This window comes from Callorhinchus milii, unplaced genomic scaffold (genome assembly GCF_018977255.1).
Source record: "Callorhinchus milii isolate IMCB2004 unplaced genomic scaffold, IMCB_Cmil_1.0 Scaffold15, whole genome shotgun sequence".
Classification (NCBI taxonomy): Eukaryota; Metazoa; Chordata; class Chondrichthyes; order Chimaeriformes; family Callorhinchidae; genus Callorhinchus; species Callorhinchus milii.
Genome location: NW_024704756.1, coordinates 8420566 through 8434846, shown reverse-complemented (window position 1 = coordinate 8434846; position 14281 = coordinate 8420566). Strand labels below are relative to the sequence as shown.

General features: G+C 38.8%; 1 protein-coding gene across 1 annotated transcript in view; it reads left to right on the top strand.

Moving 5' to 3' along the window:
• The first annotated feature begins 214 nt into the window (after positions 1-214).
• Positions 215-14281, top strand: part of si:ch211-26b3.4 (connector enhancer of kinase suppressor of ras 2) — a 160802-nt gene continuing 146735 nt past the window's right edge. Inside the window, exon 1 of the mRNA XM_007892010.2 lies at positions 215-301. Within this exon, the coding sequence (XP_007890201.2) occupies positions 238-301 (64 nt within the window). The 5' untranslated portion in view covers positions 215-237. The remainder of the gene's footprint in view (positions 302-14281) is intronic.

Genomic DNA, 14281 nt, shown 5'->3' with positions numbered 1-14281 from the left:
TCTGTCTCTCTCTCCCTTGGCTTCCCACATCTGGATTGCAGGATGACATCTACTCGCTCCTTTCTTTAAGTCATGCTTTGAAAGATTTTTTTCCCCCTCTCTCCCCCCCCCCCCCCCCCCCCCACTCCTTCTCCTCCTCCCACCACCACCACCCCACCCACCCTCCACCCCACCCCTCCCCATCACCTACCGTTTCCCTCCCGTGTCTCTGTGGCGTGCAATACAAATTAGTCACCCATGGCTTTGGTTATGGAACCTATCAGCAAGTGGACGCCCAAGCAAGTGGTGGACTGGATGAAAGGTATTCGGATTTGTGCTTCTTTCGGTCTCTCGTTTAAGCCAGAGTCTGTACTCAGTGCTTGTGTGGAAGCCTTTCCCATCAGTGTGTGTGTATATATATATATATATATGCTATGTTTCTATTAGGTTTGTAGAATCTCAGAGGGGAGAGAGAGAGAGAGAGAGAAAAAAAATGTATTCAACAACAGATAGTTCTAGTTTATACCCGCAGACATCTGTAAGGGAAATCCACCTACAGCAGCGGAGTGTAGTGTGTACACTGTTAGAACCTGTGCACACCCACACATCGAGATCGTGTGCACCAGGTTCGTTAAACAACTAAGAAAGCTTAACTCGGGCAGGAACGTGAGTGCATATGTATTGGGAATCTTCCTCACTCAGTTGTCTGGTAGGTTTCGCTGATGTGAAGCGATGGCAATGCAGTAAGGGATGCTGTATGCGGTATTGGTATGATTACTTTGGAAGGTGAGATTGCTTGGTGTGTTTTATTCAACCCCCACCCCCCCCACCCTCCCCCCCCAAAAAAAATTACTGTTCCTTCTAAGGGAAAAAAAGGCACGATTTTGCACAATTGCTTTTTAATTGTATTCATGTATACTTTGCAATGGTGTTGCTTTTCTCACCCCCCCACCCCCCCCCGGTAATTGCGGGACTGTGTTCACATCGTGCCAGTCAGGGCAGCTGTTGCTAAATACGAAAAATGCCACCTCTGGAGCAAACTGGTCGATTGCATTATTACAAGACATGACTCGTTGAACGCCAGTGTAAGAAAAGTGTGCATGCAAGGATTTCTCCATCCCAACAACCCCCCCCCCCACCCACCCCCCACACACATGCACACACACACTTTAGGGTCGCACACAGAGAGTTTAAATAAAACAAAAACTGACAGGACTAGAGACAGGTTTTGTGCTCGTTCCTTCCTCTCTTTGGCATTGACATGTATAGTGTAAGGAATTAGATTGGCGGTGTGTCAGGGATGGACAGTCGGTGGCTATGTGTGTCAGTTTACTTTCTGCTCAAGCAAATGTGCTAATTATTACCAGTGGGTGATGGCTGTGGGAAATTGCTGTAACTGCTACTGTTCCGAACTGACTTACTACTGAAACACGTCTCTGACAAGGAAGGAATCGCGATCTCTTCCAAGAGGAAAGCAAACATGGCCGAGAACATTCCCTCGTGTCAGGGATGGTACAGTGTTATGATTTAACGTGATGCTGGGGTGGGGGTGGGGGGGGGAGGTGGGGGGGGGGGGTTTGCAGCTGCTTCGAAAGTGAGCAGCATCCAACACAAAATACAGGCAAATCAATGGGAGTGCTGCACGACCTCCGTCGGTGACACAATCAATAACCTCCGCATCAATAAATAATCCACCAAACAAAAGGCTGACACGGAGTTCAGATGAAATCTGTGAACGTGGATCGTAACGTGCAATTTCCTGGCACGACCTGTCGCTTCTAATGGTCATTTATTGATTGATTGATTGATTGATTGATTTATTCGTGTGTTTATTTATTTATCTATTTGTTTATTTATTTGTTTGTGTGTTCGTGTGTTTATTTATGTGTTTGTTTGTTTGTTTGTTTGTTTGTTTTAATCATCAATCGGGACCATTTCGCGTGAACTTTCATCAACCACACGCGCAAACCAACGGCTCCCCCTCCCCAACTCCTCCGGGTGAATCCACATCACCGGGGTCCCACCCGAGGAAAGAAAGGCAAAATGGGTATTTCCTCGCGTCGATGAGTCATTTGATCAATAGTGTGCATCAATAAACCACTTCGCCCGTGACTGATCCATCCTTTGATTTGGTAGAGAGAGAGAGAGAGAGAGAGCTGCTGTCGAGGCGTCGTACACAAATGAGCAGCGAATCCATAGGTTCCACCCGACCGACGTTCCCCCATTCATGTTTTGCCTGATATTTTAACAGAAGGAGATTGATGATTCATTCAGCATCACCCACTCGGTTGGAGACCGAAATGGGAATTTACCTTTGGCTCAGCAGTGAAACACATCACGAGGAGCTTATTGATGTCCCCCCAAAAAAACACCCTCTCTTGAGACTCGATTTTATGTGAATATTACGCCCTACCAAATGACATCAAACTCTTTTAAGGGATAGCCTCACATAGTCACACGTCCAGCGCCTGACCACTTGGCTCATTCCCAATACCTGTGGATCGATCAATTTGATAATCAAATTTTAAAAAAATAACACACACACACATACACACACACACACACACACACACAGAAAACATTCACCTCTGCATTGGGGGCTTTAATTGCCAACAGATGAGACCCGTTCAGTTTAATTTAAACATGTTATCCTTCCCATTCGGTTGGTTGCTTGCTTTTGCCCTGGCAAGTTCTGGATCTAACTTCTTCAGGAGGATATACAATATATACAGTCAGTCAGAGTGGTGCCATTTATTGACAATGATCTCGTCGTAAAATATTAGCTGAAAACAAATAACACACGATGGGTTCCACCCTCGGACACCTAATAATCCGCAGTAACCACATCTCACGAAACAATTGTAAAAAAGCGTATAATCAATGAAAGAAGCAAAAAAACAGCACCGACTGCCATATTTTGCCAAAGCAAAACCAACCTCCCTCACATATTGTGTGTGCATTTTCGAGTGAGTTGGATTGTGGATGAGCTAATGAACCTATTCTGTGGTGTAAAACGCTGTCACAGTGGGTGACGCAATGATCTTCACGTTGCTGCTTGGTGTTTCCCTTTCTTGTTTGCATTTTATTCGTATTTTCTCTCTCGACACTTCTACCTGCAGACAGACGTACATAGATAAATCCCCCCACACATGCACACAGGGCTACACCACAGAGTACTAATAATTTGGCACTCCTGCAATAACAACAGGGGTGGAGAAGGGGGTGGGGGGTGTAGCTCGTGAGAAATGGGAATGTAACTCGATTGGTAATCTGATTAGCTATGCTGCATTGATCTTGCAGAGAATAATTGTACGTTTAGCCTGTGCATTTGCTGGCATGTAATTCTCGCAGGCTGGGGCAGGGGTAAGTCAGGCTGGAGCACAGCTCTCCGAGGCTGTGTCTGCAGTTGTGTTAGCATTCAGCTCACACTCGAGATTTGCCATCATCCTCAACAGCCCCATCACAAAGCACCAAGGACCGCTACAGCATGCAATCTCTCTCTCTCTCTCTCTCACTCTCTATCTCTCTCCCTCTCTCTCTCTCACTGCCTTTTTGTTCAGACAACCCACTGCCACTGACAGGGTAGGATCAAATGATTAACGTTAAACCTGTCAGTTACCTGATTTTACCCCTCCAGCCCTCTGGGCTTTAAAGTCGCAGCGTCCGAGGATCGCCCCGTTATGTTTATTAACCGACCAACGCTGAACAACTAATGACAACACAGTCAGTAAAACATTCCGGCTCTTCCCAGCAGCGATGAGTCACCATAGATTGCCCCCTGAGAGTAATCCTCTGTAGCTCCCAGATGAGTAAATAGATTTTTAGATGTGTTGTGGAGGATGGGGTAATCCATAGCGCCCACGTATGTCTGTGAATATATATGTGTGTGTGTAAAAAGTTGCATTTGAGACTATGGAAATCACTTGGCTGCTTCATCTATTTGCTGCTGGTTTGAGTCACATCGAAAATACAAGTGTCTCTTTTATGTCCCAGCTCCTCTTTACGGTCAGACGCCATTTCCACGCAATACTGACTACAAAGGATATTTAGTGGATGATGCACAGCTATTAAACCCTTTCGTGAGAAACCCCATGTGTCTCTACACGCGGCGAATCGTTTTATTCACATCAATTTCACATTTCTATAAGGGGGGCTTCGTTCTTGCAGTGCAACATTCCGCACATAAATGGTACGAGTTTCAATTCATATTTCCATTCCTTTACCGTTTTATTATTGCCCGCAGTAAAGTAAGACATGCACTGTACAGCAAAATGACACCTAATTGCTTTGGCTTTACAGTTATTCCTGTTTGGGAAACATACTTCTGATTGTAAATGTGATTCACAATGTGGGTTGTTAAGCAATGCGTTCCAGGTAATATTTATTTAATTAGAAATAGGAAGGAAACCTTTGCAGATAAGACATGTATTATTGCAGCTCACTCTACAAATACAATCCTGATAGAAGCGTTCTGTTTTATTTTATATTATATATTTGCTCATGGGTGAATCCATGCTCAACATTTCAGAAATATGGAATAACAGCAAATTATGCTTGAAAATTCATCAAATCCACAAGGATAGGATTGTGTCTCTTTCAAAAGCAATTCAGGTTTCTTGAAGCATGCTCTGCATCATGTACATTCCTTTATGGCATGCACTGTTGTCGATTAAATCTCCACACTTAGAGAATAGTTATGTGTTTTTTTGTGAAATTGTATGAGGGAGGAAAACATCTGAAAATCGAAGAAATAAATGGCACAGGAATCATGTTTTAAGAAGCAAAGTAATAACATTGTGATAGAAAGAAAGGGATTCTGCGGAATCAACGATTCTTTCTGATCTCCTTTTGTCCATGATTTCTACACTCAATCTATTTTATTTCCCCACCAATCTTTAGCCGACAATTCTTTCCACTCCCCTTCTACTCTTCAAAAGATTTGACATCCTCTCCCCCCCGCCCATTTAGTGGGCTACAGTGCCACAGGTTCTGGTCACTTGCTGAAGTGGCCATAATTCATGTGTGAGCTTTAGTAGTGAGTATTGCCAAGGTACTCAACTGTGTAGCAGATCCTATCCTAATCCAAGATCCACAAGCAAGCAATTTCCATTAGGGGTCACTGAATAGCAAAGGGAAACCGATTTTGCCTCCCCTAATCCGGGGGGTGGGCATTCAAGCCAGTTGTAGCACTCTAACTTTGGCCCCTTCTGAAAATCAGCTAGAACAGCACAGACTGGATGCGAAATTCTGTCCATATTCCCTAATGCTTCACCAGGGATAATGTAGTGGTGCCTTTACCATTAGGCCATCAGAGGAGCCTTGAAATTTGAAATAATAATACTGAATGTGGTGATATTGTGCCTTTTACACCAGGACTCCAGAAATAGTGGCCTCCCATGTTCATTAAACAATTTGGTCTGCTGACCTGATTCAGCTCACATGAGAAATTTAAAGCCTTTAACATTAAATTGCACTACAAATCACCATTCAATTCTGGACTGAGTTTAATATCCAGAGGGTAACATTCTTGACTTACTATGGATAATTTTCCTTTTTATAGTATTCATCCAACCTTCCTGATTACAATTCCATAAACCTAAAACCCTTCTTAGTTATAGTATTGATAGAATAATACTTAAAGCCTAGCAATCTGAATCTATTTTATAATTCTTACATTTGATATAGGGCTTTTCACACTGGGAAGGCATCTCTAAGTGCTTTGCAGGATTTCCTGCAAAGTGTAGTGACTGTTCATTTTGTAGCAAACTTCTATTGAAAGAAGGTAAAGGACTCACAAGACGAAAAGGACATTAAGTCTATCCAACCATCCCCGTGTTATCTATGTTCTGTTTCAGGATCCAATTTGACCATTTTTCATCATTTTATGCCTCAAATGCCTCACATTTGATTCCTTTTTGATTATGTTTGAACCCCCTTCCCCCATCAATTTCATAATATCACTTATAATGTATCTTAATATAGTACTTGGAAATAACTTTTACTTATTTGTATATATTTTACTTTTTAATCTACCTTATCATGAACAATATCATAGGATTTTATTCTACTGTTTTTACACTTTTCAAAAAAATAGCTAAAGCAAAATCCTTCTGTGGTTAGTTGGAGTCTTAATAATACATATTGTAAATATGCATAATAATCTCTATGATTAAATTTGTCATAGACATTTGCTAATTCTATGTTCATATTAATTTTTTTCTGACAAGATTGAATTTTAAAAACATTATTGTTGTAAAAGGTGTATCAAGTCACTGTGACAACTCTGTTACACTTGAACTTACTATTTTTGTAAATATCTGTACCTCATTAAATGTGAAAATGTCAGAGAAATCAACCATGCAAAAAAATCCTAACTGATTGAAGAGTTAGGTAAATTATAATCACTGTAAGGTCATTTTCTAATGCAGCATTTGTCTTTCAGTACTTTTTTTGAATCGAGCATTTACACGCAGTAAAACAATTGGCCTCCAATAGTGGGTTTAGCTGTATAACTTGTGCTTTGGTAGCTTGGGGCTACTGAAGTTGGGCACCACTAGTCATCTACAATACATGACGTTTAATATGGAAACCAGTCAGTGTAACAATTTAGTGGACAAGAAATGGCTCTTTCTACATTGTCTATGGGATAAAACATTACTTTCATTTACAGACATTATTCCAGATTAGATTTCTATTGAAATTTCTCTGCTTGATTGTAGTAATTACATACTTGTTCTGATAGCTTTAGCAGAGTATTTTTGGTAATACACCTTGCAGTGTTTTGTTACCGCAGTTTGTCATTAGTAGTGAAATGTCTACAATCAAAAAGTTACATGCACAGATCTTAGATCTGTAATACATTTATATATTTTGAAATCAAGTAATGCCTCTTAAGTGATGGCACTTCCACATCTGTGTCTGTGATACACTCAAAATAATCAGCGATATTATTTATGCAACTTTGCTCATTCGTAACAGTAGGAAATAGCATAGGAAGGGAGCAGATTAGTTATCGTGGTAAGTGAATTATATCTTTTTATTGGATCCTGGCAGAATTCATAATCATATTTTGCATATTTTGATTGAAAAGCATAAATATACCTATTTCCAGCTGGTCTCTCATTTTTTCTGATTGATGTGTGAATGCTGGTCAAAGTTAGTCTGCAGTAATGTCATAAATGTTATGCGGTGATAGGATCACTTATCTATCATTTCAGCAATTAATCAAAACTAATGTGACCTTATTTTTCATAAATGTCTATTTTTGACAGAAAATCAATCACAGTTCCAAGATTTATTCCAACAGAATGGCTACAGGAATGGTAAACACATAACTCAACTTTAATAGATAAGTTGAATTCCATCATATATCTGGACTGATACTTTAGTGGGGGAGCCCTACATTGTTGGAGGTTCTATCTTTTGGATGACATGCTAAATTGAGGTCTTGTGTGCCACGATTTCTGGTGGCTGTTAAATATCCCACCGCAACACTCAGAAAGACAAGGAAGTTTCTTCCAGTATTCTGACTATCCATCTGTTTGTGTGCGACTTTGCTGATGCAAATGGATACCGTGATGCCTACAAAAACATTCACAATATTTCATTATAATTTTTGGTAAAGCTCTTTGAGTTGTTTCAACATGATAAAGTCCTATGCAAATGCAAATTCTTTCTTGTGAATTGTATTTGGAATGCATACTGCCTCATTTTCAAAAATATCACAAAATTTCATACACAGTACAGTAGTTTTTGATGTAAACTTTGACAGTTTGATTGCAGGTTTGTGTTTATTGTGAAACTGCTGTGAAAAGTTCTGCTACACTTTACATACAATGGAAGGTGCATGCAAAAGGAGGAAATGAGAACATTGAATGTATATTCTTTTGTTTTGAATCCCCTGGTTATTTTCAGTAACAGAAACAGTTTGATAAAGTCAAATGGCTTGGGTAAATATGTAAATATTGCACAGAGCAGGTCATAAACAATGAAATGGGGTAATTACTATAGGATACTTCAGAGGGTCTTATCCGTCGCACTGCTTTGTGTTGCTCTGGAAGTCTTGTCTTACCAAAAAGGCTTTCCTGAGGGAAAGGCATTTTTATGTGAAACTAGGTTGACGGTAATTTAGCTCATTTGACCATTGGGAAAATGATTTACTGCCTCATAAAACACAAAGGCACTAAACCACTATTTCAGAGCATTGCATTTTAATTTCCACAGGAAATTGTAAGACATATACCGTATTACACCAGCACTAGACCCCAACAGGAATTGCCTCTTACTCCTTTGACTGCAAAATGGTAGCACATTCAACTCAGTGCAATGAAAATAATGTGTTGAATATAGTTACACTCACGGATTTGCATCCTGTATAAAAGAGAAGTGCAGGTGTGTAGTTTGTCAGCAATGTTTACTAAGCATGAAGTGACTCTCTTGTCTCTTGGGCTAGTTTCAATCAGATTTTCTGAGCAAAAATCGTTATTTGAACAAGTAGGTTAACACAAAAGGACCAGTTAGCTCCTGCTGGTTTTACAGTCAGCACACTCCTTTGCAATGGGGATATCTTCTTTCAGATCTGAAATATATTATCAAAATATATGGTTGTGTTTGAAAACTGTAAATCTACATCCTCAGCTATGAGGTAACGATTATAACTCACATGATTCAACTATCTCCACAAATGGCACAAACATGGTGCTTCTGAAAAAACACAAGGTTTTGTCTCTTGGCGGCAGAGTGTTGAAAAGTAAAGAACTAACAAACATAAAAGAGATTTCTCTTGTGTTTTGCATGTCTACAACAGTGATCTGTTTAATATGTAGACATGAAATATTATGCAATGCACTGTTCATTTTCTAGTCAAGTGTCAATCATGAGGAAAGGCTGTGATTCTTCTTAAGATATCCCTAACCAGACCGGGCTGTATTCAATAGCTGTAAAACAAAGTGTTTCTTCCTGCCTGGAGATATTTGTGTTAAATAATTCCTGTTCCTTGTCTTCATCTGAACATTGTAATCGTTTGCAAGACTAAATATCTTTTCAAATAATTTTTTTCTCCTTTTATATACATACTTCACAAAACCAACTCCGGTGAGGTCCTGATTATCAACTGTTGACTTCCCATGAGTGTTATTCAAACAGCACAGTTATCAAAGGTGACATTTACAAAAATGGATGATATGAAATTATAATTATATATGTTGATAACTTTCATTTACTTTGATTTATTTTTATTTCACAAGTTTCTAATGACTGTATGAATAAGAAGATGGATGTGTGCAGCTTGACCTTACCTTTATAGTGCCTGTCTCCACCTTCAATGGCACTCACTGTCTTGTTCATTATTGGCTAGTTATGCCCAGATTACACTGTTGGAACCAAAGACATATCACTTCATCAGCAAAAAGACTGAGCAGAGAAACACAACTCATACTTTCATTTGTCAATTGCATTGCCTGGGGCTGAGGACAGTTCTGTACATCTGGAATTAAGTGGATGTGGATAACCCCAATGTTATTTTTTATAACACTATTAAATAGCTAGTCACAGGTCCATGCAAGAAACTTTCAAAAGATCTTTCGGAGTGGAGTCCAAATTGATTTACACCATCGACATTCATAAAGCAGAGATCCAAATCAATATGCTGCCGAAACCATCTTCTCAAGGTGTCTCGGCAGCTAGCCTTCAATGTGTTTCGCTTTCAGAATGTGCTGCTTCACCCTGCATTTATACTGATATTTGCAGCAATGCACCAATGAAATCTTGAAATGTTGTCTGAACTAGGCATTCGATAATAAGTGGGGATAAAAAAGGATTTTGGTTTGGAGAAGTATTTAGAATCTCTCATTGTTCTTTGACAGAACTGCTTTGGAGATAAATTAATCCAGACAGATTGTAAATAAAAGTAACTCCTGGCAACAAACAGCTAAACAAATCGTTCATCCACCTTGTGAGTGTTTGTGGGACAAATTGGCTGCCCCGTTCACCTACAAATTCAATCACTACACTTCATATTAATTACCTGCATGGAGACACTATGATGTTATACATGATATACAAAATGCAAAGATTATTATTTTTTTTTGCAAAGTTTTCTCCTCCTTTACTAAAGAAATGTAAAATAGTGGGATGCAGTCCACAGGCAGTCCTTCAGTACCCATCCAAATGATCATGCTTTAACCTTGACAGTGCATATATTTGACTATTTTGTGATAGGGATTAAGGCATTATAGTATCAGATTGTTTTTGATGTGATGGTGCAGAACAATGGAGCATTAGATCCATTCCTCTACACTGATGGCAAGGAGTAGGTTTACATTAGAATATATAGCACAGAAACAGGCCATTCGGCCCAACTGGTCTCTGCCGGTGTTTATGTTCCACCTGAGCCTCTTCTGCCCTTCCTCAACTAAGCCTTCAAGCATAACCTGCTAAAAGATTTTCCTGTCCCTTAGTCTCAGCTGCTTTGTTTTTATATGACAACTGGTTGTCGCAGAGGCTGTGGGAGCTGTTTTCCAGTCCCTTTTTTGCTGCAGCAGGTGCTTCACTTTGGGAGGGATAGTCAGGGTAATAATCGGGTGGTAAATGGAGGAATATCATTTCCAGGCATATTGAATTTCATAATCAAAATAGAAATGTAGCATCATAACGCATTAGAAATAGCTCTCTGTTTTCACGGATGTAATCTTTTGTTGACATCTAATTTAAACAACGTTTTAATTTCACACTTACATAATTGATTTTGTGAAACTTAGAATAAAATGAACAAGAGCACCCTTCCTTAAGTAATTCTAATAGGATAGCAAAAGCTTGTCTGGTTGACAGATATAATTAGTTGTTACAAAAATGGAGGAGTTATTTTTTTTCCACATCTTTCAGAAGACACTATTTTCAAAAGTGTCCTAAATACCTCAGGGCCAAGCGCTGCTGTGAATGAAAATTTTCCAACTAGTGAAGGCATGCGTGCTTCAAACCTCAGTCTTTCCCACAGCTGAAGCATTAACTAATCACAAATAGGCTTATATGTTGGGAAATTCATTAATCCAGTTTGTGGATGTACAGAAATGAAAGTTATTTGAACAAGCTAAGTCTATGTGTACATAGTGACAGAGATGCTCAAGCAAATGTCGAGTGGGGAAGTGCTGCATTTCCCCACGAACATACATGCAAAGTGGGAAGCAGTACCAATAATGCCTGAGCCCCTTGAAGGACCTGGCAGGGAGAAAAAGAGAACTGGACTATCTAAAGAAATAACAGCTTGATGCAAGTTACAATGAAAATATCATAAAGAGGATAAATGCACAATAGGAAGGTGTTTTCCACGGATCACTCGCCACTGCTCCTTTGTTTAAAGACAAAGCTAGCACCAACAAAAGATTAGGAAAGCAATAAACCTTTTCTAACTGCAAACAATTTATTTGGATAAACACAGTTTGGAGCAGAACAACAACCAATTGGTAGGTATCATATAAAATTAATTAGAATATGATTTTGATTATGTAGTAAATTAATGCAGTTATACATACACTGTATTGATTGCCCACAAGCATATTTAAGTGTCTGTAAGTGCAATGTTGCAGTTTTTTCATTTGGGTATAAAAAAATACCCAAAGTATCTGTGTGGATTAGTTCCTTTTTTTTTCTATAGACATCAAAGAGAAACTAGTTGATGATGTTTCACAGAAGTGATTCAGCTCAGACCTAAGCACCAATCATCATCAGCTGTTTGATGCAAGGACCAGCGCAGATAGATCCGCTATCAGAGATCTAGATACTGACTCGGATGCACAGGGGATGGCGCTGGATACGATTGAGGACGAAATCAAAGTGTTGAGTGGAGGAGAATGAAGAGGAGCCAGGAAGTAATAAATCAATATTCCCACTGTTGCTAAGTAAGTGTTGGGAGTAAAATCTAAGATGCAGTCATAGCCAGCTTTAGTTTTCTTAGAGAATGTTTACAGGCAAACATGACAGAGGGGATCAGAAATCTCATAGAAGCCCAGAGTTATGCACTCACCAAAAAATTGATTTTATCTAGAGGAGATAAATTTTGCCAGGGGAAGTTATAAATGGCATAGGTATAGCTACTTGGCTTTAATGATAGCAAACGGCTCTGAGAACCGCAAATTTCTGGTACTGTTGCAGCAACAAAGTAATTGTAGGACTCTCTTTGAAGTGCATATATCTTTAATTCATTCCTTTTCATTTTTTCAAAAAGTACAAAATAATGAAACACATTTTCAGCGATTTAATGCTGTAAGACAGAAAATTTAATTACAGTAGCCAATTAGCATTTTGTTCAGATTGCATGCTGTAAAATGCTAAGTCATCTGGATGAGTTATTTTTGATTTTCTCCAGGGAAATGCTTAAACCACCTAGTTTTCATCTGGTGACATCCTGGTTTTAATTTGGCTAACTACATTAGTTGATTTGCTGATGACTCAGTTTTGCATCTGGTCATCAACATGTATCCACAGATGTATCTGACATCATGAGGTAAATTCAGATCAGGAGAATGTCGGACATATTATCAGTATGCCATGTGGCACCTTCCATAAAGTGAATACATCTTCATACAAATTCACAGGATGGGGGAATACCAGGGGTTGGGGAAGTGGGGTGGGTTAGCAAGGGTACAAGTGAGCGGTGGGGGAGAGGGAATGCATGCCACTGGCAATGACTGCTGTTTGTGCCAAGCATCCCAGGCAACACACAGTAAGTTCTGTATCTCAGGTATTGGGTGAGATGGGCAATGTATTGCCACTCTTTTACCATGTTAGCTGGTGCAGACAATGCTTCTTCACTGTTACTACAGAGCGATTTGTGAACAAAGACAACAATCATTGAGCAGCATTTTGCAAAACATTTTGTACAGTGTTCAGACATCACTTACCTGATCCTATATGTTCATGTCATATATTGAAGCTGTTGTGTTTTGCTGTATCAGCCAGCAATATAAATGGTAATACTATTTAATGGTGATAACATAAACATGATACAGATGGAGTGCTGTTTTGCTGTGCCATCTCCAATCAGTAAAAAACAAAACAGAAAATGCTGAACTGAGTAGAGCTGGAAGAATGGGTTTTTCCAAAAATATCTCTGCTTCCTACGAAAATAAACATTCACCACATTATAGGAAAATTCTGTGAAGCTTTGAGATTTTTCTTGACGTGAAAGGTACAATAGTAGATGCAAGAATTATAATTATGTTTAGATGTTTTATAGAATAGCACAATTCCAAGCAATTATGACAATTCCAAGAAAGTAACACATCTCGGGATTCAGATGATGTTCACAAACTATGTCTCTCCTTCTGAAGTTTATAATGCTAAAAAAGGTGCTATACCAAATACAAGGATTATTAATATTATATGCTGGAGGTGGCATAACAAAAATCACTCCATTTATACACAAGCACTTTAATGTGTGTTATCTCATATAAATTCTGTACATGTCTGTTTCACTGCAAAGGCTGTAATATGGAGTGGAACAAAAATCCTTATCACTGCAGTTCAAATTACATTCTTCAATTGTACAATGCTGCTGTTCATTGCTGTTTACAGTGATATCCGCTGCTTACAAAATATAAAATTCAATGAAAACTGCCTTTGGAACTTCACCTTCACTTAGTATTTAGAATAACAGAAACTGAAATGCTTTCCATTGGTGTTGGCCATGCCTAAAATAAGACACTATTGATATTCTGACCATCTCTTCGATCTGTTTCTATATTGTAACAAACTCTAGCCCTTCTTTGATTTTGAGAATACTCTGATCTTACCTTTTCTCTTTTCTTGTGTTCCCATATTTACTGTCTACTGCTCTGACTGGAAGATAATAAAGATGTTTGCATTTTTAACAGATGCATTCATGAGAAGGACAAGTCTGTCTCTCTTGTGCCTGTGTATATTTAGTTTTACCTGCTTTATCACTTTTATATTTTAGAAAGTTTAACCTTGCATATCTGCTTCTCCATTCCATATAGACTGGATGAATGTTAGGTTTTAGCTGTTATGCAGACGTAAAATCTTCTTTCTTGTGTATTTCAGTTACTCAGTCATGAGCCATCAATGTACATCTCCTGAGTAAATTAATTCTGTACTCTCTAGCTATCCTTTGAGTATTTGATTTATTCTACAATTATATGTCTATTTATGGAAATAATTAATCAAAACTATTTCTTTAAAAAGAGGACTATTCTAAGCATGGGTAAACAGCTTGAATATTTTTTATATCAAGATACGTAATATGAACAACCATTGTTCAGAAATGATAGATGACTATCATGACTATATT